This window comes from Nuphar pumila, chromosome 4, assembly GCF_984573655.1.
Source record: "Nuphar pumila chromosome 4, dmNupPumi1.hap1.1, whole genome shotgun sequence".
Lineage (NCBI taxonomy): Eukaryota > Viridiplantae > Streptophyta > Magnoliopsida > Nymphaeales > Nymphaeaceae > Nuphar > Nuphar pumila.
This window is the reverse complement of record NC_143252.1, coordinates 142,157,662-142,184,628: the sequence shown is the minus strand read 5'-3', so window position 1 is coordinate 142,184,628 and position 26,967 is coordinate 142,157,662. Positions and strand designations below refer to the sequence as shown.

Genomic DNA, 26,967 nt, shown 5'->3' with positions numbered 1-26,967 from the left:
TGGATTAATCATCTTAAACCTAGGGTCTCAGGTTTGAAGGTCACCAAAAGCCAACAACCAGCCCTCTGTTTTGCCCTTTTTCTGTTTTGGGTGCCTTGTATCCACAATCGTAGGCATAGCAAGAACCATGGTGCTAACAACCAAGTAATCATATTCCAGATTGCACCCACTGTGATCCACCGAAAAATCAGGGGAAAGGACATGTTATCAGGGCTCACCAAGCAGATCCGGCCCTAAATATAAATACAGAAACAAGGCATCATAGATACTGGGGACAGGTCCACAAACTTGGTTCTGAACTTAGAAAATTATGAACAAGTTGGGTGAAATAACTCTCACAATAAGACAGGTACAGCCTCCCAAAAACACAATTCAAGAAGTGAGGCATTTGCACAGAAACATTTAAAAAGAGGACCAGAAGACATCGCACCATGTCCAACACAAGTTCACCATAGTTCCTAGTCGTACCTCCATAAGAGATGATAGTCCTGACTGAATTCTGCAAGCTAAACTTTCCCCCATACCTCAAGTAAGTTGGAGAGGAATGATGCTGCTGCAAGGCAAAGACATGAGACCTCAACGGCGAGGAAGGCCACGTTTTTCGTAAGCACCCCACGAACTGGACCCATACAAATGATCCCTTTCACTCCCAAGTCCATCACCATAACCTCCAGAATACCCTACTTCTGGGCTTCCTTTCATCATCCCGTAGCCACCAGCTCCTACAAGATGTAGATAACACAGGAGTTTGATATGGCAACAGCAGCAGATGCAATGGTGCTGTTTTCCTTTATTTTCGTTTCTTTTTTCCAACAAAAATATAAACACTGGATGAAACATTCATTGGAACTGTGAGAGGAAAAACATACCAGCCCCCCAGGGTCTCTTCTCTAAGGCAGCATATTCAACACGGAGTTTCTCTAATTCACGTGCCATGGAAACAAGATTTTTCTCCATGGCTTGCTTCTGCTCCATATGCTCTGCATTGGCCTTCTTCTCATACTCAAAAGCTGTTCTGCAAGTGGGGATAGGAGAGAGCATATAAGTTTCCAAGCACAAAAATTTTACAGTTTAAAAGGTTTTCACGAAACCTCAAACCTGGCCCTAATTAGCTCATGATGAAGACCATCTATGTCTGCTCTATGAGCAGGTATCTGCTGGTTCTCTGATTGCATCCTAGACAAATCCTGGTTGAGAACCTGGATTTGTGCACCCAAGTCCTGCCTGATTGCATCCAGTTTCTGAGCTTCAGCCCTTAATTGCAGCACTTCAGCTTTCAGAGGTTCAGCTGCACGTAAGTCAGCTTCAAGCTTCAGCCCCTTCTCAATCAGATCCCTTGTTTGGGCCTCTTTTTCTGCAGTGAGTTTAGGTATCATCTGACCAAGGTTGTGCAATTCATCCTTTGTAGCAACAAGTTCATGTTGTAATGCCATGCGATCTTCAGCAAGACGCCTGTTATCTGCTAGCAGCATACAAATGTCTTCATGCTGAATTTCAAGCTCCTCCTCAAGTACAGCAGGATGCGGAGGGAGTGGTCCTCGCACTGGACCCAATGGAACCGGAGGTCCTTCTCGCATGCCTGGGGGGAAACCTCGAGGACCATTGTTCATAAGGTGACGAGGGACTCGTCTCCCTGCCATTTGGATCCTGCAGAAGGAAAATAAAACAATCTAGGTAAAACCATGAAAAAGAGCAGAAGATGATCATCTGCCGATTGGCATCAAATAAAAGCCTGTAAGAAGCCAGATTTCAGCAGAACCAGACCAAGGAGTTAATACATCCAAATTAATTAAAAAAACTGGACATCATCCCAAGTACTCCACTGCCCAAACAAGCACAGCAACAACTCACAATAGAACCAGGACCAGTAGTTTACAGTACATCTAAGCATTGCCTGAAACATTAACTGTTTGTCCATTTTAATCTCCTAGAGAGTCAACAACCACAAGGAAAATTATTCCAAATTTGTAGTGACCTAGGAATATAATTGAAAGGCAGAAAGAAACGATACTCTCACTTCCATGGGGTTGCACAGCACCTATTGTTGCTCTACATAAGAAATCAAAATAATCAATCAAAACAATCCACGCAGTTTTTCATAGAATCCTACTTAGAACATGTTTATCTACTGCTGGATAAAACAAATCCAACACTTGAAAAAGATCTACACAGCATGTTGTATCAACTAACAGGCTGAGACTATCATCATGGATTAATCCCCATTTCTAGATGCAAAATGTTCAAAGGATAATAACAAATCTATTTTGCCTTTACCAAAGCTTAAAGAGTGTTTTTTACACGTGCTGCTCATTCCTTCACACATCCAACAAATTTACAGTTCACTATTCCTCAGGGCTCACCTAGTGAGAAACACCAACTTCACCTCATTTGATAAAAATGTTTAAGCTCGTCATCTCCCTTGAGTCACAAGCTTATTTAAGAGAGCCAAATAGAGCCAGATGCCAGTCGTGAGCATCTGTTTATGTGTGTAATCATACATACGTGCACATATGCATATACAGTAATGTTTTCTCAACACAGATATTGGTTTTAAAAACCAGATCATTGTAAGAAAATAGAGCTTCAAACGGAACTCCAAAAGCAAGCTCACAAAAAGATTTCTTAATGAACACAATAGTTCACTCAATATACTCACAAAAAATACTCAAAAGAGTATATACACCAAAAGAAAAATATCTCATTCAAGTGGGGAAAATCCACACCAAAAAAGGGTACTAATACATGGGGTATTGTCCTATATTTATACAAGTTAGAGAGAAGCTTAGAGAGAGTCTTTGGACTCTCCAACGGCTCTAATAGAGCCGTTGGAGTGGCCAATGACTCTTTCTTTTGACTATGCTTTTTGACTTGGTCAAAAAGCATAAGTCTAGAAATGTCTTAAGCTTTTGCTTTTTGACTTGGTCAAAAGCATAAGCTTAAAATAGTCCTAAAAGAAAAGGGATAAAACTAACCTATTGTAACTAGCTATCCAATAGTAACTAAACTAAAAAATAGAAGATTACATGTGATGGAGTATTTATATATGAGATTGTCTATGAGGTTATAATTTTTAACACTCACGGTTGAACAACCGAAAGTTTGTCTAACAGAAAACGGAACCGATGAACAGCAAGAGGTTTGGTAAAGAAGTCTGCCAGTTGATATACTGAGGAGACATATGGAAGCTCAATGGTGCCTTGTAGAAATTCTTCACGTACGTAATGGCAGTCCATTTCGATATGCTTGGTTCGTTCATGAAATGTCTAATTGATGGCAATGTAAATGGAACTTTTATTATCACAGCATAGTCGTGATGCTTTGGTGCTCCCAACACCCATTTCTTAAAGCAGTCGCCTCAACTAGACTACTTTCATGGTGGTTGTATCCATGACTCTGTACTCGGCTTCAGTTGACGAAAGAGAGACTTTTTGTCGCTTTTTACATCTCCAGGAAATCAATGATTCTCCTAAAAACACAAAAGCCCGGTAGTTGAGTGTCGATCATTTGGATCACCTCCCCAATTTGCATCAGTATAAGCAGTTAGTTCTAATGAGGAAGAAGCAAACAAAAACAGTCCTCTAAAAATGAAAGTTTTAATATATTTAATAATATGTAACACAGCTCCCATATGAACAGAAGTGAGAGCATGCTGAAATTGGCTTGTTGTGTGAAGAACATGTGCAATGTAGAGAGGTAAGACAATGCCTCAACAAGTTGTCTATAAGGTATTGGGTTCTCAAAGGGTTCCTCATCGTCAATTTTCATTTTGATGTTCACAACTTCAGGAGTATCAACATGTTTGTCATCTGTGATTCCTGACCTGTCAATAATATTAAGAGCAAATTTAGATTGAGTTAGTAAGTAACCTCTAGGAGAATAAGCTACTTCAATACCAAAAATTTTTTTAAAAAACCTAAATCACTCATTTCAAAGTTGATTTTGAGAAATTTTTTAATATTGTCAACTCCCTATTTATCATTTCCTGTGATGATCATGTCGTTCACATAGAGAAGAAGAATGATGATCCCTGCATTAGATTTCTTAGTAAACAAAGTTGTGTCAGTAAGACAAAATTGAAAGCCAAAATCAAGCATAACCTTACTGAATTTATCATACCAAGCCTTAGGGGCTTGCTTAAGACCATATAAGGCTTTATGTAATCGAAGAGCTTTTCCTTGGGAAACTTCTATATTAGGAGGTGGTTCCATATAAACTTCTTCGGTTAGCCTTCCATTGAGAAATGCATTCTTGATATCCATTTGAAAGATATGTCATTTCTTTATGGAGGCAAAGGCTATTAGAGTTCTTACGGTGGTCATTCTAGCAACTGGTGCAAAAATTTCTTCGTAGTCTATTTCATATTCTTGAGAATAGCCTTTGATGACTAGTCGAACTTTAAAGTGTTCAAGAGTGTCATCACTCTTAGTTTTAACTTTGTATACCCATCGACATTTTATGGGTTTTTTCCCAGGTGAAATATCTTGAATAGTCCAAGTGTTGGACTTTTTCAAGGCATTTAACTCAACTGTCATAGCTTTGACCCATTCTGAATGTTCTTTTGTTGTATTATAGTTTGAAGGTTCTATATAGGAGTGCAATAGGGCAATATATGCTTGATGTTTTGGTGAAAAAGATTTGTAGGATACAAATTTTTTGGGCACTCTTGACACCCTAGATGATTTTCTGGTTTCTATTTGATCCTGTGCTTTAATATATTTTTCTAGAGCACAAGGTTGCTCTAGATTTCATCGCCTAAAGTATTGAATGTAACTTGGATGAGATGTTTCATCATTGATTATACTATTTTGATCTTCTTGATCAACTTCTTCATGAATTTCTGGAACTAAGTACAACAAGGAGTATTCATCAGCCTCTCTAGGGTTTTTAGTTTGAAAGAAACTTTCATTTTCTAAAAATGATACATTTCGTGACACATATAACTTCATAGTTCTGAGATCAAGGCATCTATAGCCTTTTTGATTGCTTGCATAACCAAGGAATGAACAAGGAATGGCCCGTGGGGAAAGCTTGTCATTTTTGTTGGAGAAAACAAAACATTTACAACCAAATACTCTTAATCGTGAATAATCTGGGATTTGATTGAAAAGTTTTTCAACAGGTGATACATTTTTCAACAAAGATGATGGCATTCTATTAATGAGATATATTGCGGTTAGCGTAGTTTCGGCCCAAAAAAATTTAGAAACTTGATGAGTAATGAGCAGAGTTCTTGTTGTTTCTATAATGTGTATGTTTTCGTTTTGCTAAACCATTTTGATGTGGAGTACATGGACATGACTTTTGATGTAAAATACCATGTAGATTTAAATAATCACTAAATTCTTTTCACAAAAACTCTCCCCCTGAATCAGTGTGAAAGATAGAGATATCATTCTTGAATTGATTTTTAACAAACTTATGAAATATTTGAAAGTGAAAAAATACTTTGGATTTACTTTTGAAAAAGTAAATCCAGGTATGCCTTGTAAAATCATCTCCAAAAATGACATAATACGAAAAAAAACCCTTCAGACATAACTGGTGCAGGACCCCGTACATCTGAATGCACTAACTCAAAAGGCCGAGATAAAACAAAATTTTTTCCTTGAAAAGGTAATCTCTTCATTTTTCTCAAAATACATTCTTCACACTTAAATGTTTCAGATTTACAAAAAAAAATCATATTTGGAAACAAATGAAGCTTGGATATGCTAGGATGACTAAGTCTCCTATGCTATATATTCAAGTTCATTTTTTGAACATTACAACAAAATGTATTCTTGGAAATTTCCAAAAAATCCATGTAGTATAAGCCTCTTTCTCTATGGCCTTCCCCAACCAGCTTCCCTGACTGGTGATCCTGCACTCGACAACCACGAGAGGAGAAAGAAACGTTATATCCATGGTCAAATAGTTGAGAAACAGACAAAAGATTGAGATTTAATTTGGGAATATATCTAATTTGTGGAATATGAAATCCTTTTAAGTTTTGAGAAACTTTTTCAAAATTTCCTATTGCTTCGATTTCTAGTGATGTTCCATCAGCACTAAAAACATTGGATCCTTTTGAGTTATGACATTCAGATAATATTTCAACATTTGGAGTCATGTGAAAAAAAGCGCCTGAGTCAATAAGCCATAGAGTTTTACCTGGATCGGAGGTGCTCACGGAAGAGACTGTGGCTCCTGTAGATGAAGATGCTCCCTTGAGTAGAGGTCCAAGTGCTTCCACCAATTGAGCGAGAGACATACTTCCAATGGAGGTTTCACTAGATTCTTGTGGTAGTCCGACGGAGGCAACTTTTTTCTCATAAGGCCTCTTTAGTTTTGGACAGTGAGTTTTCACATGTCGAGGTTCGTGACAATAGTAGCAAATGATTTTCTTTTTATCAAAATCATCGTTTCCTCTTCCATAGTTGGGAGGTTTGTAAGTCCTGACAAAGTTTTCAGGTTTCGAGATGGCTAAAACTAAGCCGTCATCGCCTTTAGCAATTCTACTTTTTAGTCTAATCTCTTCCATACTTAATTCCTCTATTGTATCTTCAATTGAAGGTACTTTTTCATGATGGAGAAGAATAGACTTAGTGGATTTAAATTCCGATCTTAATCCACTAATAAAATGAAAAAAATGCTCTGTATTGATTTGGTTTTGGCAGAGTTCAATATCTTGCAGACAATGTCACTTTGGTTCAAGAAGAGCTAATTCTTCCCACAACTCCGACAAGCCATTATAATACTACCTAATGCTCTTGTCTCCTTGAACCATGTTTCTTACTTTAATTTGAAGATTGCACACATGTGCAATATCCTTAAGGGAATACATTCTCTCAAGATAGTCTCATGCTTCATTTGCATGCTCAAATTTTGCTAAACTTAAGCATTTCTTTATATCAACACTTGAGATAAGCCAAGACATGATCTTGGCATGTCTCATACGCTATTCTTTTCACTTTTTCTCGTAAGTGGATATGGCATTAACTCTTTCTACTTCCGTGAGAGGTATTTCTCTTTCTTCCTCATCCTTTGTAAGAATTAGAGTAGGTTCTTCATCGGTTCCATCTACTAATCCCCACAAACCCTTCCCCCATATAAGATGCTTCATAATAAAAGCTCATGTGACATAGTTGGAAACATTTAGTTTGATGGGCTTAATAGTGACATTATCGTTGTCATCTATTTTACAAGCTTTGAAAAAAGACGCAAGGGAAGAAAGAGAAGAGAAAAAAAAAGGATACTCTACCACAAACGGTGAGTATAAATATTTTTTCAAGCTTTTTACGCCTCCACACAATCACCACTTCAAGGGAAATCACTTTCTTGCAAGAAAACCGTGTGGCACGTTTCCCAATGCACTGACAGAACTTGCTTCAACCTTGCTTTGATACCATGTAAGAAAACAGAGCTTCAAACGGAACTCCAAAAGCAAGCTCACAAAAAGAATTCCTAATGAACAAAATAGTTCACTCAATATACTCACAAAAAATACTCAAAAGAGTATATACACCAAAAGAAAAATATCTCATTCAAGTGGGGAAAATCCACCAAAAAAGCATACCATGGGGTATTGCCCCATATTTATACAAGTTAGAGAGAAGCTTAGAGAGGGTCGTTGGAGTGTCCAACGACTCTTTCTTTTTACTATGCTTTTTGACTTGGTCAAAAAACATAAGTCTAGAAATGTCTTAAGATGCTTTTGCTTTTTGACTTGGTCAAAAAGCATAAGCTTAAAACAGTCCTAAAAGAAAAAGGATAAAACTAACCTATTGTAACTAGCTATCCTATTGTAACTAAACTAAAAAATAGAAGATTACATATGATGGAGTATTTACATATGAGATTGTCTATGAGATTACAACTTTTAACAATCATGACAGTAGGATACTGCCACGGGCAATGTATTAAAAGTTTTCTGAAAACATCTCCACCATTTTTATTAGTGTCAAATATACAATAAATAGTTGTTAACAACACTTGACCAAGTTATGACTCTTGATACCATTAAGGCGAGAATGCCGTTAAGAGAATTCAACTAAAACTCTCTCCAATTATCAATGGAAAGTGGCTGAAATTTAGGCCGTCCATAGTTCCATACCTGGTGAACAGTTTAATGTTAAGCATATCCCATAGGCGCATGCAATTTAGCTAAAGTTCCTTCCGGCATTCAACTGAGAGCAAAACTTGAGGAAGTTTTGTAGTGGATTTGAAAAGTTTTGGGTCCATATCCCAATCTTAAGAAATTAGGCTTTTTCTCAATAAATATGATCAAAAGGAATAGTTCAAGACACTGGAAAAAGATTGATGAGCAATTCTAATACTCATATCTATAGTTTTGCTCTGATTTATGTTTTCTCAGTACTTTACATTTGACTAAATTTAGATTAGCTACAGTATATTTGTTAGGATGGTTTGAGTCAGAGTTACCAGTTGGGGAAGCGGGAGCGGGAAGCAGGAGCGGGAAGCAGGAGCGAGAAGCAGGAGCGAGAAGCAGGAGCGGGAAGCGTGGCACTTTCAAAAATTTAGGAAGCGGAAAGCGTGGGATGACTTAGAAGAAAATTACGAACCGTCTCGGAAGCAACCTAGGAAGCGAACCGGAAGCGAGGGGGAAAAGAAAAAAAAATTAAAAAAAATGAAAAAAATGGGGAAGCAAGGGAGAAGCGTGGGGTCCAAAAAATGTGCTTCCCTGCACGTTTCGGAAGCGCGACATTTCGCGCTTCCAAAACGTGCTTCGGGGAAGCACGCTTCCCCATGCGCCTAGGCGCTTCCGGTAACTCTGGTTTGAGTACCATTAATCTAAAATGAGCAGGAACTGATCCTCTCACTACAAAGTTTTCACACCCTATTATTGATCATGCTATCAAACAATTTAAAAGGTCCAGTGATGGATGAGATCAAGAATCCTGATCAAATCAATTTCAAGTTACATAGTGGCTGTACTAGAAAGTTTGCCAAGCAGATATTCCAATATTGAAACCTCACAAACAATTGAAGAGATTGCACTAAGTTATAGGATAAATTCAATATCAATGTCATCCCTTTTTCCATTTCTCTGCCCTTCCAAGGTCTCAGTTTACCATCTCCTATTAGATGCACACAATTTGAGGGAGCTTCAAAAAGGTGTATTTTAGGGGGTGGCAAGGGGCTGTAGCCGGGTCAAAACATAGTTACTCAAAGCTTTTTAAAACCACAGAAGTTCACTTCCTAGAAAGCTCACTTCATAATCATGAAACTATAAATTTCTTTCATGTTTCCAAAGCTTTACAGTGAAGTTTGGAGGCAAGAAAAAATCTTATAAGAAAATAAAATTTTGCCTATGAGAAGTTTTGGTATGAGAAATTTTTCAACTGAAAATTTTTCAATTGTTTGTGTGTAATAAGAAAATTAGGGTTGAAAACTCGCTTATCTTTATTGGAAGAAGACTGGGAGAAGGGGATGGATCACACACACACACACACACACACACACACAGAGAGAGAGATGCATCGGATGAAGACAATGTTGGAAAGCAACAGAGTGGAAATTGATAGAATGAAATGCTTTGTAGGTGAGGGGTTGCTCTAATGCAAAAAGAAAACTTTTGATATAAAAAATTCCTCCACCTAGTGGGGTGGAGGAATTTTTCCTATAAAAAATCTGAGTTTTTAGAAAAACTTTCCTTTCAAAATTTTTCTCTCGTTTGGGACGGATGGAAAAGTTGCCATCCTTCTTTCCTATTTGCATTTTCCTACCATTTTCTCGCTTCCAGAAAATGGAAAGCTTGCTTATCCCAACATGAAAATGAACTTGTATGCTTGAAATGGCTTTTTCATGTTAAAAGATTTTTTTAATTTATGTCTTTATTATGAAATCTATATGGATAAAAAAATTTGATAAAATCCATAGTTATCAAAAATGTGCCTTGCCTTGAGGCGCAGGTAAATAGCACAACAAAGAAAAAAAATAAAGAAAAAAAGGAAAAGAAAGAAAGGAAGAAAGAAATGGAAGGAAGGAAAGAAAGAAAGAAAGAAAAGGAAGGAAGAAAGGAAAAAAGAAAGAAAAAGAGAAAAAGGAAGGGAAGAACCGAAGAAAGAAAAAAGAAAGAGAGTGGGAGAGAGAGAGAGAGAGAAAGAAAACTATTTATATTTGCAATTTTTTTTAGAAGAAGAAGAAAAAAAGTTAATTTTGTATTTATTTACAATTTTCTGTTTCTTATTGATTGTTACTTTATCAATAAAGCATTTCTATTATTTATTTGTATTTGTAAATATTTTTAAAGGTTTTTTTAATGTTAAAGAAAAAAATTCTAAGGCTTACGCCTCGCTTCAGTTTTTGGTGGAGCGCTATGTGAAAATGTCCATGAAGAGACAATACGCATACAAGCATAATACTTTATAAAAGATGTGCACGAAGGCACTCTCACAACACTTGAACAAAATACGCAAAAAGCGTAAAAGTAGCAAACATGCACTTAAGGCATGTATTTTATAGAAAAATAGTAAATGCTTGAGACTCTCAAGCTTAGGAAAAACAAGGGGGAACACCCCTATTTATACAAGAAGGAAGAGGTGCAAAGGGGCTCCCAAAGGAGTCGTTGGGGAGCCCCCAACGGTCACATTTGTGACCGTTGGGGGCCCCCCAACGACTCTATTGGGGGACCCCCAATGCACCTTTTTATGAAAAAGAAAAAAAAAGAAAAAAAAAAGGAAATACAAAAAATAAAGATGAAAAATTACAACATATTCCAAATGGAATATATGCAAGAAAGGAAATTACAAGAATGCGCTTTTCGGGTAAAATAAAGTAAAAATAAAATATATAAATATATATTTATATATATAGAGATACATATACATATAATATATATATATATGTATATGTATCTCTATGTATATAAGTATATATATTTATATTTACAACAAAGATTTTGAGAGGTACACTTTAACACCCCCCTCAAACTTACGGTGCGATAACCACAAGTTTGCCAAGAAGGAAATGAAATCTGGGCGAACATAGAGCTTTTGTGAAGAAGTCTGCAAGTTGATACTCAGACGTCACGTATGATAGATCAATGACCTTCTTCAAGTATTCTTCTCTGACATAATGGCAGTCCATCTCTATATGCTTTGTTCGCTCGTGAAAGGTGTGATTCTTGGCAATATAAATTGCACTTTTATTGTCACAACACAGCTTTGTTGGTTCTCTGATAAACACTCACATATCTTCCAAAAGGCGTCAAATCCATACAATTTTCATGGTGGTAGATGCCATGGCTCTATATTCGGCTTCAGTGGATGACAGAGAGACCTTCTGTTGCTTTTTACATCGCCATGAGATTAAGGACTCACCTAAGAAAATACAGAAACCAATGGTAGAATGACGGTTACTAGGGTCACCTCCCCAATCTGAGTCAGTATAAGCAAGTAATTTTAATTCTGAAGAAGAAGATAGAAATACTCCCTTATTTATTGTCCCCTTTAAATATCTGATGATGCGAAGGACAACACTCATATGAACGGTTGTAGGAGCGTGCTGGAACTGACTGGCAATGCGTATAGCATGTGACAAATCGGGTCGAGTAATGCTGAGGTACATTAAAGAACCTACCAACTGCCGGTAAGGAGTAGGATCGGTTAGAGGAACACCGTCGTCAATCTTCATTTTTTATCCCACGACTTCAGGAGTTTCGCATACTTTGTCATCAGAAATTCTTGATTTGTCAATAATCTCACAAGCAAGTTTAGACTGAGATAGGAAATAACCACGTTGCGAATAGGCAACCTCAATTCCAAGAAAATATGTCAGAAAACCCAAGTCTGACATCTCAAATTTTGAAGTCAAGACGGACTTAATACCCTTGACTCCTTGAACATCATCACCTGTAATTAACATGTCATCAACATATAGTAGTAATATCATAATCCCTGTATTTGATTTTCTAGTAAATAGAGCAGTGTCAGTATAACATGAGGAAAAACCATTTTCCAACATTACATTGGTAAACCTGTCATACCATGCTTTGGGGGCCTGTTTCAAACCATAAAGGGTCTTTCAAAGACGAAGAACTTTATCTTTAGGAATCTTTATGCCTGGTGGAGCATCCATATACACTTCTTCGTTAAGATCACCATTTAAAAAAGCATTTTTCACATCCATTTGAAAAATGTTCCAATTTTTAATAGATGCAATAGTAATAAGACATCTAACTGTCACCATTCGGGCTACAGGAGCAAAGGTTTCTTCATAATCAATTTCATACTCTTGCCCATATCCTTTAGCAACTAAGCGAGCTTTATACCTTTTCAGAGATCCGTCGCTCTTAGTTTTAACCTTAAAAACCCATCGACATCCTATAGATTTTTTTCCTATGGGTAGAGTTTGGAAATCCCAAGTTCCAGCCTTTTTAAGGGCATTAAGTTCATTTTGCATAGTTTCTTGTCATTCTATACATTTTTCAGCTTCTTCAAAATTCCTTGGTTCAAAATAAGAGTGAATGGCACTAAGACAAGCCCTATATCGGGGTGAGAAAGAATCAAAAGAAACAAAACGAGTTGGAGGTCTCCTATTCCTCTCAGATCTTCGGTGATCGAGGGTAGGACCAAGCTCACTATATTGGTCAATAGCACTTCTAAAGGTGTCTTGGTTTATACGAGAGTAGGTTATTGGGTCGCTTGAAAATCTACTATCTTGTTCATTGAGTGAGTCATGTTCACCAACATCATCATCATTTTCTTCATCATGGTTTGATGATACATCATCATCACTAGATATATCATCATTACTAGACAATAAGTCAAATAGGAAGGAATAATCAAAATTTTCTTGTTGAGAAACATTTTTTTCAAAGCCACTTTCAATTTTTCTAAAAAAGTTACATTTCTAGAGACATATAACTTATCATCTCGAAGATCATAACAACGAAACCCTTTTTGAGTTTCGGAATATCCAAGAAAGGCGCAAGGGATAGCCTTAGGAGAGAGTTTGTCGTTCTTATCCGTAAGTATAAAACACTTACACCCAAAAAGTCGTAACCTATTATAATCAGGTTCAAGCTTATATAATATCTCAAAGGGGGATATTTTCCCTAATATCCTAGATGGTAAGTGATTTATCAAATAAACAGAAGCAAGAGCTGCTTCTGCCCAAAAGTTTTTAGGAATGTTTTGGGAAATAACAAGGGTCCTAGTGGTCTCTATGATGTGCCTATGTTTTCTTTCGGCCAACCCATTCTGTTGAGGTGTTTTAGGATAAGACCTTTGGTGGACAATTCTGTGATCCTCAAGATATACTTTAAATTGATTGGAGAGATATTCTCCTCCAGAATCACTTCTAAAAATCTTTATGTTACAGTTGAATTGATTCTTGATCATTGAATGGAAAGTTTTAAAACACGAAAAGACTTCATGTTTGAAGTCTGGAAAATAGATCCACGAATATCTGGAAAAATCATCCACAAAAATGACATAATAAGAAAAGCCTCCTTTTGAAGTAACAGGTGTGGGTCCCCAAACATCCGAATGAACAATTTCGAAAGTTTTAGGAGAGAACATGGTTCTTTGCTCAAAGGATAAACTTTGCATTTTTCCGAGAATACAATCATTACAAGAAAATGAACTTTTACATAGGTCTTTTGCAAAATGTAAATAAGACAACTTGGTGATATTAGGATGACCAAGTCTTTTGTGCCACACATTTATATCTTTGTTTTGGGCAACATTACAAAAAGATTTTGGAACTTGAAGAGATTCCATATAGTACAAGTCTCCTTTTCTAAAGCTTTCCCCAATCAATTTCCCGGACCGGCGATCCTGTATTAAACATTTATCACAAGAGAATTTAATATCGCAACCATGGTCCGAGAGTTGAGAAACAGAGAGAAGGTTTAAGTTTAGTTTAGGTATAAATCTATTTTTTGGAATAAAAAAATCTTGAGTTTCAAAATTACCTATTCCTTTAATTTTAAGAGATGTTCCATCCGCAGAGGGAGAAATATTTTTTGAGTAATCGGAAAGTGAAAACATGTTTGGGGACATATGAAAAGATGCACCGGAGTCCAAAAGCCAAGAGACTTTACCTGGAGACGATGAAGTAGACACGGCGGCACCGAAAGTAGCTCCCTTGAGGAGAGGTTGAAGGGCTTCCACTATTTGATTTAAAGAGAGTGACCCACTTGATGATTCATCCTCCTTTTATGGTATACCGGTGGTAGCCATTGCGAGAAGCTTTTTCCATTTGGGACATATGGGTTTGATATGTCCGGGTTTTTTACAAAAATGACAAATAATTTTGCTATAGTCCCTTTTTCCTCTTTGCCCACCATTTTCACCTTGATTTTGTGGTTTAAAATGAGGGGGACGATAGGTTTTTACATTGTTCCCGGGTCTTGATACGGCATTGACCTCATTGTTTTCTTCATGATTACAAGGAGCCACAAGAGCACTTGATCTTTGTTTACACAACCTCATACGAGTCTCCTCACCACTTAATTTGGTGAGTACATCTTCAAGAGAGAGAGGAGTAAATGAGGATAGAAGAGAAGACTTTATTTGCTCAAATTCGGGCCTGAGCCCATTCAAAAAATCGAAGAACCGATCTTCTTCAAGTTGCTTGTGACGAAGTTCAATTGCCTCTCCACCCCATTTTGTTTCAAGCATGGCAAGCTCATCCCAAATGGAGGAAAGATCGGCAAAATATTCCCTAATAGTCATTTCTCCTTGAGTAAGATAGAGAGCCTTCTTCTGAAGATAATACTTATGAGATAGATCCCTCGATGTATACATCTTCTCAAGATAGTGCCAAGCTTCCGATGCCTTTTTGAACTTAATAATGTTGGCATTGATCTTAGTTTCAACGGATGAAAAGAACCAAGAAAGAATCTTGAAATTCGTCATTTCTCATTCATCGTGCTTCTTAGAATATTCTTCAAGAGCTTTGACCCTTTCTTCTCCTTCAAGAATCTTGATTTCACTTCCATTTACCTCAGTTATTTTGGGTTCCGGTTCCGGAATTGTGCCTTGCACATAACCCCATAGCCCCTTCCCTTTTATGTGAGCCTCCATGTTTCCGGCCCAAATATGATAGTTGGACTCATTTAATTTGAAGCCAAGCGCAAAATGAGACTCTTTTTCGCCCATTATGAGGTAAAGAGAAAGGGAGAAAGGGCGTACCAACACAATATTTTAAATCCTTCCTTGCGCAAGATTCTTCTAAAATATTTGAGAAGCAAGATCCACCACTTCAACCTCCAAAGGTCTGAAGGCACGCTTTTCGAGGCACTCGAAAAGAGAAGAATCCCACGATCCTCTTATCACCAACCGAGCTCCGATACCATGTGAAAATGTCTATGAAGAGACAATACGCATACAAGCATAATACTTTATAAAAGATGTGCACGAAGGCACTCTCACAACACTTGAACAAAATACGCAAAAAGCGTAAAAGTAGCAAACATGCACTTAAGGCATGTATTTTATAGAAAAAGAGTAAATGCTTGAGACTCTCAAGCTTAGGAAAAACAAGGGGGAACACCCCTATTTATACAAGAAGGAAAAGGTGCAAAGGGGCTCCCAAAGGAGTCGTTGGGGAGCCCCCAACGGTCACATTTGTGACCGTTGGGGGCCCCCCAATGCACCTTTTTATGAAAAAGAAAAAAGAATAAAAATAAAAAAAAGGAAATACAAAAAATAAAGATGAAAAATTACAACATATTCCAAATGGAATATGCGCAAGAAAGGAAATTACAAGAATGCCCTTTTCGGGTAAAATAAAGTAAAAATAAAATATATAAATGAATTTCTTTTTTGGTTCATATCGCTGACCCCAATTGTTTTGGGATGAAGGCGTAGTTGTTGTTGTTGTTGTATATATATTTATATATATAGAGATACATATACATATAATATATATATGTATATGTATCTCTATGTATATAAGTATATATATATTTATATTTACAACAAAGATTTTGGGAGGTACATTTTAACACGCTACGCCACGCCACAACGCTTTTCACAAAATAATTTATTAAAACCTTAAATTCATTTAAAAAAAGAAATCATATTTTTATGCCATTTCCTAGTTGTTTCCATTTTTTATTCTTACTCGTTTCTCCTTATGTTTCTAAACACTTTATGCTTCATGCATCCAATCATCCTTTAGATACTTGCTTCAAGTTTCATGCATTGCTTCTCGCAACCGCTTCTAGCTCCAGTAACTATGGGTCAAATGGGTCCATCCATTTAGATAGGCTGTTAAAAATAAAAATCTACATGTATAGTAACTAGGTTTTCTTATTTTTTAACTTTTTCAGTTTTGTTTTGTTTCTATTGGACTAGTCAAAGTATTGACTAGTCAACACAAAAAGAGTAGTTGGACTCCCAACGGCTCTAAATAGAGCCCAACGTCTCTCTATTTTCCTTTTGTTTTGTGTATTAATATGGGGCATTGCCCCCCACACAATGTAAGCTTTTAGTGCATATTACAATCAATAAACTCATTATTTTTTCTCTTGTTCTTAAACCCATTTAATGGGTATTTGTGTACGAACCATTTTTGTGGTTCTTTTGAGTGTTCATTTCGGTATTTTTAGTGGAACTCTTTTAGTGTCTATTGTTGGTGATTTAGTGAACATCTTTAAAGGAGCTTGTGTTCTTACATGGTATTAGAGCTCAGTGATCAAGCTGAAATTGTGTTCAGAACATTGGAAAGAGTGTCACTCCAAATTTGAAAGTGTTGGAGCTCTTTTATACTTTCTATTCAAAGTGTTCGTGATTGGTGGCATTTGCGTAGTGGTAAAGTGCTCGTGACTTCCACCGATACTCTAATTCTTTTCTCTTCCTCTTCTCTATTCTTCTATTCTTTTTTCTCAACTTTGTAAAAATGGATAGCAATGATAATGTCACCATAAAACCCATGAATCTCAACGACTCCAACTATTAAAAATGTGCTTCAATTATAAAGCATCTTATATGGGGAAAAGGATTGTGGGGATTAGTGGATGAGACCGATCTGGAACCTAAACTAATCCTTACCAAAGTAGAAGGTGAGAAAGAGCTAACTCTTAAGGAGGTTGAGAAAAATAAGGCAATAACCATTTATGAGAAAAAGTGGAAGGAATGAATAATGAGACATGCCAAGATTATGTCTTGGCTCATTAGTGGCATCGACATCAAGAAATGTTCAAGTTTTGCAAAATTTGAACATGCAAGCAATGCATGGGATTATGTTAAGAGAATGTACTCTCTTAAAGATTTTGCACATGTGTGCAACTTACAAGATAAAGTACAGAATATGGTTCAATGAAACAAAAGCATTAAAGAATACTATAATAATTTATCCAAATTATGGGAAAAGTTGGTTCTTCTTGAACCAAAGTGGCATTGTTTGAAAGACATAGAACTCCGTCAAAATCAAATAGATACGGAGCATTTTTTCTAATTTATTAATGAATTGAGATCGGAGTGTGAATCTACCAAATCCGCTATTCTTCATCGAGTGAAAGTCCCTTCAATAAAAGATACGATAGAAGAATTAAGTATTGAGGAAAATAGTCTTAAAAAGAGAATCTCAAATTGTGATTATGACTCGGTTGTAGCCGTATCTAGACCAAAAAACTATGTTCGTACCTCCAAACCCCCACACTATGGAAGGTCAAATGATGAGAAGCAAGGCAATGAGTATGAATGAAAGAAAGTTATTTGCCACTATTATCGTAAACCGGGACATGTAAAAATATATTATCCTAAATTGAAGAAACCCTATGAGAAGAAGGTTGTCTTTGTTGGACCTCCATAGGAATCAAATGAATCATCCATTGAAAACATGTCCTTAACGCAATTAGTTGATGCGCTTCGGCCTCTACTCAAAGGAGCATCTTCATCCACTGGAACTGCAGTCTCTTCCTTCAGCATCTCCGATCCCGGTAAATCTCTTTGGCTTCTTGACTCAGGTGCTCTTTTCATGTGAGGTCAAATAGTGATATGTTATCCAAATGTCATAATTCAAGTGGGTCAAATGTTTTCATTGTCGATGGAACATCTCTTGAGATAAAAAGAATATAAAATTTTGAAAACATCTCTCAAAACTCAAAAAGATATTATATTCAACAAATTAGATATATTCCTAAACTTAACCTAAATCTTTTATATGTTTCTCAATTATTTGACCATGGATGTAAAGTTTCCTTCTCCTCTCGTGGTTGTCGAGTGCAGGATCGTCAGTCAGGGAAGCTGATTAGGGAAGGCCATAGAGAAGGAGGCTTATATTGCATGAATTTTTTGGAAATACCCAATAATACATTTTGTTGTAATGTCCCGAAAGTAGATTTGGATCTATGGCATAAGAGACTTAGCATTCCTTGTATATCCAAGATCCAATTTTTTTCAAAGATGACAAATTTTTGTAATTTTAAAAATTTTAAATGTGAAAATTATATTCTTAGTAAAATAAAGAGATTACCTTTTCAAGAAAGAACATTTATTTCTTCTCGGTCACTTGAGTTAATACATTCGGATGTGTGGAGACCTGCACCTGCTATATCAAAGGATAGTTTTATGTATTATGTGATTTTATGAGACACACTTGGATTTATTTTCTTAAACATAAGTTTGAAGTTTTCTCACACTTCCAGATATTTCATAATCTAGTTAAAAATCAATTTAAGAATGATATTTTCATTTTTCGCACTAATTCAGGGAGAAAATTCTTATCAAAAGAATTTAAAGATTACCTAAATTTATACGATATCACACATCAAAAATCATGACCTTATACCCCTCAACAAAATGGTTTAGCTGAAAGGAAGCATAAGCATATTATAGAAACAAGGACTTTACTTATTACAAATCAAGTACCTAAAGTTTTTTTAGTTGAAGTCACTCTAACTGAAGTTTATCTTATTAAGAGAATGTCATTCTCTTTCTTGAAAAACGTATCTCCTATTGAAAAACTTTCCAAGCAAATTTCAGATTACTCTAGGTTAAGGGTTTTTTGATGCAAGTGTTTTGTTTTACTGACAAACTCGCTCCTCGTGTAATTTCTTGTGTTTTTCTTGGATATGCGAATAATAAAAAAGGTTATAGATGTTTTGACTTTAAAACTAAAAGGTTATATGTGTCAAGGAATGTATCTTTTTTGAAAAAAGAAAGTTTTTTTTAAACTAAGAAAATTAAGGAAATAAATGAGTATTTGTTTTTGTTAGATTTAGTTTCAAAGATTGGTGAGTATGATATTGATGAAGACCAAGATGTTAAAAATGATATGATAAGTGAAGAATCATCCCATAAAGATCAAGATTGTATTTAATATTCTAGGCGTGGTAATTTAGAACATCCATGTGCTCTCCAAAAATATAGCAGTAATAAAAAACAGGAACAAATACAAACAAGGTCATCTAGAGTATCAAAAATCCCTGAAAAATTTGTGTTTTATGAGTCTTTTTCACCCAAGTATCAAGCCTACATTGCATTAATGCATTCCTACGTAGAACCTTCTAACTATGCTGAAGCAAAGGAACATCCTGAGTGGGTAAAAGCTATGAGAGTAAAATTAAATGCCTTAGAAAAGGCAAATACTTGGACTATTCAAGACATTCCGCCAGGAAAGAAGCCTATAGGTTGTCAATGGGTGCATAAAGTTAAAACCAAGAGGGACGGAACTCTTTAAAGGTATAAAGTCAGATTAGTTGCCAAGAGATATTCCCAAGAGTATGGAATAGACTATGAGGAAACCTTGGATCCAGTTACTAGAATGACCACAGTTAGGACCTTAGTAGCTCTTGCCTCTATAAGAAACAAATAGATGTCGAAAATGTGTTTTTCAATGGAAGCTTGGTTGAAGAAGTCTATATGGAACCGCCACCTAGCATAATTATTCTTAAGGGAAAAGCTCTTCGTTTAGATAATGTCATGTATGATCTTAAATAAGACCCAAAGGCTTGGTATGACAAATTTAGTCAAGTTATGCTTGAATTTGATTTTCAATCTTGTCTGACTGACACGACTTTGTTTATTAAGATTTTCAATGCAGGTATTTTTATCTTTCTCTTCTACATGGACGATATGATTATCACTATAAGTGATAAACAGGTAGTTGAAAATATTAAAAGGTTTCTCAAAACACATTTTGAAATGATTGATTTGGGTTTTTTTAAATTCTTTCTTGATATAGAAAATGCTTATTCTTCTAAAGGTTATTTGCTGACTCAATCTAAGTTTGCTCTAGATATTGTTGACAGGTCTGGTATCTCAGATGAGAAGAAGGTCGACACTCTCGAAGTTGTCAATGTCAAAATACAAATTGATGATGGAGAACCACTTGAAAATCCAACACCTTACAGACAACTTGTCGGGACACTGTCATATCTCTCAATTACGAGACCTAACATTGTGCATGCAATTCACACAACAAGGCAATTTCATCATGCTCAGTATTGTGAAAAGGGTTGAGGCGTAACGAGGCGCTCCACCAAAAACCAAGGCGAGGCGTAAAGCATAAGCCTCAAAAAAAGATTTTGAAAACTTTAAAAAAATTATAAAAAAAAAAAATCTAAAAATACAAATAAATAAAGAAATGCTTTATTGATGAAATAACAACCAACAAGAAATAGAAAATCTCAAATAAGTACTAAAAATATGAGATTAACAATTAAAAGTAACTAAAAACTGATTATATAACTGGAAAATATATGAGATTAACCAAAAAAAGTTAAAATTTACTAAGAAACTGATTACATAACTGAAATAACTGGAAAATATATGAGATTAACCTACAAAAGTTAAAATATATGAGATTATTCTAAAAAATATGAGATTAACATATAAAAGTAACTAAAAAATGATTACATAACTGGAAAATATATGAGATTAAACAACAAAAGATAAAATATACTAAGAAACCGATTACATAACTGGAAAATATATGAGATTAACCAACAAAAGTTAAAATATATGAGATTATTCTAAAAAATATGAGATTAACATATAAAAGTAACTAAAAACTGATTACATAACTGGAAAATATATGAGATTAATCAAAAAAAGTTAAAATATACTAAGAAACTGATTACATAACTGAAATAACTGACAAATATATAAGATTAACCTACAAAAGTTAAAATATATAAGATTATTCTAAAAAATGTGAGATTAACATATAAAAGTAACTAAAAACTGATTACATAACTGGAAAATATCTGAGATTAACCAACAAAAGTTAAAATATACTAAGAAACTTATTACATAACTGAAATAACTGAAAAATATATGAGATTAACCTACAAAAGTTAAAATATAAGAGATTCTTATAAACAATATGAGATTAACATATAAAATTAACTAAAAAACTGATTACATAACTGAAAAATATATGAGATTAACCAACAAAAGTTAAAATATATTAAGAAACTAATTACATGACTGAAATAACTGAAAAATATACGAGATTAACCAACAAAAGTTAAAATATAGTAATATACTAATAAACTTATTACATAATTGAAATAGCTGAAAAATATATGAGATTAACCTACAAAAACTTTATTGGTTATGTCTCAAAAATCTTGTTGTAAACAAAATGTGCCTTGAGGCACAGAGGGTTGCGCCTCAAGGCAAGGCGCGCCTTTTGTGCCTCAAGGCGCGTTTTTTGATAATACCGAGCATGCTCCTACCACTGTTCATATGGGAGTTGTTTTGCGCATTATTAGATATATTAAAACTTCTGTTTTTCAGGGACTTCTTGTCTGCTTCTTCCTCCTTAGATTTAATTGTTTATACTAATGCTGACTGGGGAGGAGATCCAAATAACCAACACTCAACTACTGGTTTCTGTGTATTTTTAGGCGAATCGTTAATTTCTTGGAGGTACAAGAAGCATCAGAAAGTCTCTCTCATCAACTGAAGAGAGTACAAAACAGAGTTACCAGAAGCGCCTATGTAGTAGGGGAAGCATGCTTCCCCGATACGCGTTTCAGAAGCGCAAAATGCCGCGCTTCTGAAATGCATGGGGAAGCGTCCCTTTTTTTTTTGGGAAGTGTGCTTCCCTTTTATGGGAAACATGCTTCCCCCTTGCTTCCCTCTTTTTTTCCTTTTTTTTCTTTTTTTATTTTTTTCTTCTTTTTTTCGCTTCCCCTCACTTCCTAGGTCGCTTCCGAGACGGTTCGTGATTCGCTTCTAAGTTATCCCACACTTCCCACTTCCTAAAATTTTGAAAGTGCCTCGCTTCCCGCTCCTGCTTCCTCAACTGGCAACCATGGTACAGAATCATGGCTACAACCACTATAGAAGTGGTCTGACTAAGGAGATTGTTGGTTGACATGGATGTTCAAAGTAAAGGAGCATCACAACTATGTTGTGACAACAAAACATCAATTTACATTGCCAACAACCAAACCTTCCACGAATGCACCAAATACATTGAGATGGATTGTCACAATGTACGAGAGGAATTCTTACACAACACTATTGATCTTCCCTATGTTACTTCAGAATATCAATTGGCAGATTTCTTCACCAAACCTCTCGCAACTCCTAGATTTTACTTTCTCTTGGATAAACTTTCGGTTATCCAACCGTAGGTTTGAGGGAGAATGTTAAAAATAAAAATCTAAAACATGTATAGTAACTAGGTTTTTTTATTTTTTAACTTTTTCAGTTTTGTTTAGTTTGTATTGGACTAGTCAAAGTATTGACTAGTCAATACAAAGAGAGTCGTTGGACTCCCAACGGCTCTAATTAGAGCCCAACGACTCTCTATCTTCCCTTTCTTTTGTGTATAAATATGGGGCATTGCCCCCCACTCAATGTAAGCTTTTAGTGTGAATTACAATCAATTAACTCATTATTTTTCCTCCTGTTCTTAAACCCATTTAATGGATATTTGTGTATGAACCCTTTTTTGTGGTTCTTTTGAGTGTTCATTTCGGTATTTTTAGTGAAACTCTTTTGAGTGTCCATTGTTGGTGATTTAGTGAACATCTTTGAAGGAGCTCGTGTTCTTACGCAGGCTAGCTGTGGCGTGAACATGCAATAACTCATGTTTACATTTGAAAACTCTTATTCCCATCCTTTATTTCTTCCAATAATTCCATCAGCATAAATAGAGCTGTGTATGAACCCTTTTTTAAGACTCCCAACGGCTCTAAATAGAGCCCAATGACTCTCTATTTCCCCTTTCTTTTGTGTATAAATATAAGGCATTGCCCCCCACTCAATGTAAGCTTTTAGTGTGAATTACAATCAATTAACTCATAATTTTTCCGCTTGTTCTTAAACTCATTTAATGGATATTTGTGTATGAACCCTTTTTGTGGTTCTTTTTGAGTGTTCATTTCGGTATTTTTAGTGAAACACTTTGAGTGTCCAATTCCATTGTTGGTGATTTAGTGAACATCTTTGAAGGAGCTCGTGTTCTTACATAGGCCAGCTGTGGCGTGAACATGCAATAACTCATGTTTACATTTGAAAACTCTTATTCCCATCCTTTATTTCTTCCAATAATTCCATCAGCATAAAAGCAAAGCTTTTCTTTCAACACAACATTCTTAATGTGCATCTGGTACTCCTGATTTAGGAAGATAGTACAAACGGAGGACAGCCAGTGATCACTTTCCCTCCATGGCCCTCACAATAGATAGTTATAGCAATATATTGAACACCCACTATGCAACAGAAAAGGCATTGAGATTGCCACTTTCCAATTATTTCCGTATTAGAATACTTTTTATTTCTTCATCCAACAGCAATCAAGTATTGGTTCATCATGACAAGAGAATGCCCCAGCGAAGCACAGCTCCATTTGTACAGAAAGAGAGAAGGACAATACCTGTCCCTTTCCTAAAATGTACTATTTCAAACTTAGTCAACCATTGGGTCATAACTCATGACCAAATCAGCTGAGGAGTGCCTCTATTAAATCAATGTGTACATATATGCATTATGCGGAGTAAAAAAATGTAGAGCCATCCATTTTCAGAAGCTAAACCAATTTACCAATAATTCCCAATATACCATAGCCATGCCTCGTATTCATTGGTAAAGACACACCATGCATAACACTCCTACTTTTAGCTAAGTTGATATAAGACGAGGCAGAGCCGGACCTGTCAAGAGGCCAATGAGACTTGGGCCTCAGGGCCCCTGGGCCAAAAAAAAAATTTAGGGGCTCATTTTTAATAGGGATTCCATTTTTAATAGGGGCCCAAATAAAATTGGAAGCGCTGCCCTCGAACTCCTACTATTAATAGGGGGCTCAAAAAATTCCTAGGCGTTGCCCCCGAACACCTACTATTAATAGGGGGCCTATTTTTAGGGAGTCAATTTTTAATAGGGGCTCAAAAAATTTTGAGGTCCTGCCCGCGAACTCCTACTGTTAATAGGGGGCCCATTTTTTCCCTCCGCCTCAGGCCCCATAAAACACAGGTACGGCCCTGAGACGAGGCAGCAATCAGTTACTTTGAATTTGTGAAGACCAAATGCTACGAAAAAAGATGTCTGAATGCGTAATCAGCATACATATTGAAGGATGAGTGCCCATACTAGAAACCATTTTGATACACACAAATATTTCCTCAGTTTTCGTTCAACCTTTTCGATTTTGATAATCAAGTAACAGATGTCATCATCATTACACCAAAACAAAAACCATATAATGTGTGTGTGAACCAACCATTTCAACTTCTGTCTTAAAAAAAAGCAACAAAAATTAACACCTAAGCAGTCCAAGTACCCATAAAATCCTCACATGTTGGCGACACGTTGTGTTCCACGATGCAATATCCAGACCTATCCCAGTTTTCTGGATAAATGGGTGGATCTAAATACCCCTCAAACCTTACATTTCACAAGAAAAAGAAACTAATTCCTTAAATCCGTTCATCTATGCTGAGAAACAGCACACATTGTGCTCCACAATGCATATCCAGACCTATCCCAGTTTTCTGGATAAATGGGTGGATCTAAATACCCCTCAAACCTTACATTTCACAAGAAAAAGAAACTAATTCCTTAAATCCGTTCATCTATGCTGAGAACCAGCACACATTGTGCTCCACAATGCAATATCCCAGCTTATTGCAGCTCTTCCAATAAACGGGCAAATCAAAACACCACTTAAACAACATATTTCACCGTAAAGGCGCTAAATCCTCAAACTCATGGAGCGGAAGATTAAATTTGCCTAAAAAATAACCCATAAAAAAGGAAAAAAGCAAAAACCAGACAAGCAAGGATACGAGATTCCCAAACAAGGATCAGCAACTACACCATTTCGGAAACAACCCAACAGAGGACCAAAACCCCAATAAAAAGCCAATACGAGAAGAAGAGAAATCTAAATTGCCGAACCGAATCAAAAAAAGAAACGATGCCAACTTCATATAAAAAAAACAGAAAAAAAAAATCCAAAGCAAGCAAAGAAAAACCCCAACAAGAAAAGAAGAAACCTAATTAGGAGAGAGGACAGGGACGCACCTCTTGAGGCGAGAGAGACAGAGATCTCGAACTAAAATCCAAAGCAAGCAAAGAAAAACCCCAAAAAGAAAAGAAGAAACCTAATTAGGAGAGAGGACAGGGACGCAGCTCTTGAGGCGAGAGAGAGATCTCTCGAACTAAAGAAGAGGATCGAAGCGGGTTTCCACAGAACCAGAGCAGGGGCGCGAAGCAGAGCGCTGAAACAACAATATTGAGAGCCTCGCTAAAGGTAGAGTTAGGGAAATTGCGGGAGAAACTGGGTCGAGGTATCCAACCCGAACCCGACCCGATCAGATTTTAATATTTGGACCATTTTTTTTCTCAAAGAGGTTGATTCTTGCGTGTGCCACAAGTCCGAAAAGTCTTTGTTTAAACCGGACATGGAATTTTTAGTTTTTTAATCAATAAAATTTGTTTTTTGATATTTTAATAATTAAAAACACATTTATATTGAAATATTATGAATAATATACTAAGATAGTGATCGTAAGAAGTAAGAAGTTATTTCCAAACCAGTGTGTCCACGGTGTAACCGGGGCAGAGCTATATCAGAAAATCCTTAATAAGAGGGTTTGGGTCAGGGTAGGCAGTGCCCACCCTAACTTGAATGTTGTGCCCCCCTTAAACCCACTTACCTCTCTCTCTCTTTTTGCCAGCCGGTTCATGACACAAACACACACATGTGCTTACCCTAATTTGGATTTCTGGCTCCTCCACTGCATGTAATCAGGGATACACAGCCAAAATGGTGTGTCCTTGCCACATGATGGTAGAAAAAGAAAAGAGGGATTTTGCTTGTGGATTAGGGGGGTCTCGGGTGAAACTTTCATCTTGCTCAGATTCATTTTCTTTTAGATGAAACTGCTGGGTGACTAGGATGCAAATCGATCGGATCTAGATCAGCTAAATACATCGGAAAGTCAGATCCAATTGGATCAAAACAACCAAAATTCTCATAAAAGTTCCATACTGGATCCAGTCTGTTTGCATCCCTATTGCTGACCTAATTACTGTCTTTTTGGGCTAAGGAACCTACCCAAAGTTTTCTAGCTAAGGACTCTCAAGTGACCCTTGTTCCTAGGCAGGTGGCTGAAAAGGCAGTGGAATTCCATCCTACCCAAGCTTGATGAGTCTTTTTTGCTGGTTATGACACACACTTTGGGTTTACTATAAAATAAGTGAAATACACCTTCTCAAGCCAAGGGTTAAAAAGTGATACTTTATATGGATCTTAACCATGAAATTAACTTCATGCCTCTATTTTGGTAGTTCAAGTAAAAATTGGGTCAAGATATGTCATTAGACAACATGACTCTTTTTTGACATATTCATGAAAATCGAAACCTCTATTCGTGAGAAAACTCTAAGTTATGTTAATCTTACAGAATTTACGCTACAAAAGGAACAATAGAAAAATAAGAAAAAGTAATGCATAACTTCAAGAAAATAATAATACTTTCATTCATCAACTCTGCCCATCCCTCCATGCAGAACAAATATTTATAGAAAAATAAAACTCTAATTTTACTTC

At 36.1% G+C, this 26,967-nt stretch overlaps 1 protein-coding gene across 1 annotated transcript; it reads right to left on the bottom strand.

Moving 5' to 3' along the window:
• Window positions 1–288: 288 nt before the first annotated feature.
• Window positions 289–25,646, bottom strand: LOC149841395 (protein FLX-like 3). Its single transcript, XM_090004785.1, has 4 exons — window positions 25,437–25,646; window positions 1,099–1,647; window positions 870–1,015; window positions 289–722 (listed from the first exon to the last, which is right to left on the bottom strand). Exons 2-4 carry the CDS (start codon window positions 1,638–1,640, stop codon window positions 577–579), a joined length of 834 nt encoding a protein of 277 aa, XP_089860911.1. The 5' UTR covers window positions 1,641–1,647; window positions 25,437–25,646; the 3' UTR covers window positions 289–576.
• Between the last annotated feature and the right edge of the window lie 1,321 nt (window positions 25,647–26,967).

What these genes read in the sequence shown, in the direction of transcription:
- LOC149841395 (XM_090004785.1), bottom strand. Translation starts at nt 1,640, where the DNA reads ATGGCAGGGAGACGAGTCCCTCGTCACCTTATGAACAATGGTCCTCGA. An exon ending in CATGAGCTAATTAGGGCCAG is followed by an intron (nt 1,016 to 1,098) that starts GTTTGAGGTTTC and finishes CCCCACTTGCAG; the next exon opens with AACAGCTTTTGAGTATGAGA. An exon ending in GAAGAGACCCTGGGGGGCTG is followed by an intron (nt 723 to 869) that starts GTATGTTTTTCC and finishes TACATCTTGTAG; the next exon opens with GAGCTGGTGGCTACGGGATG.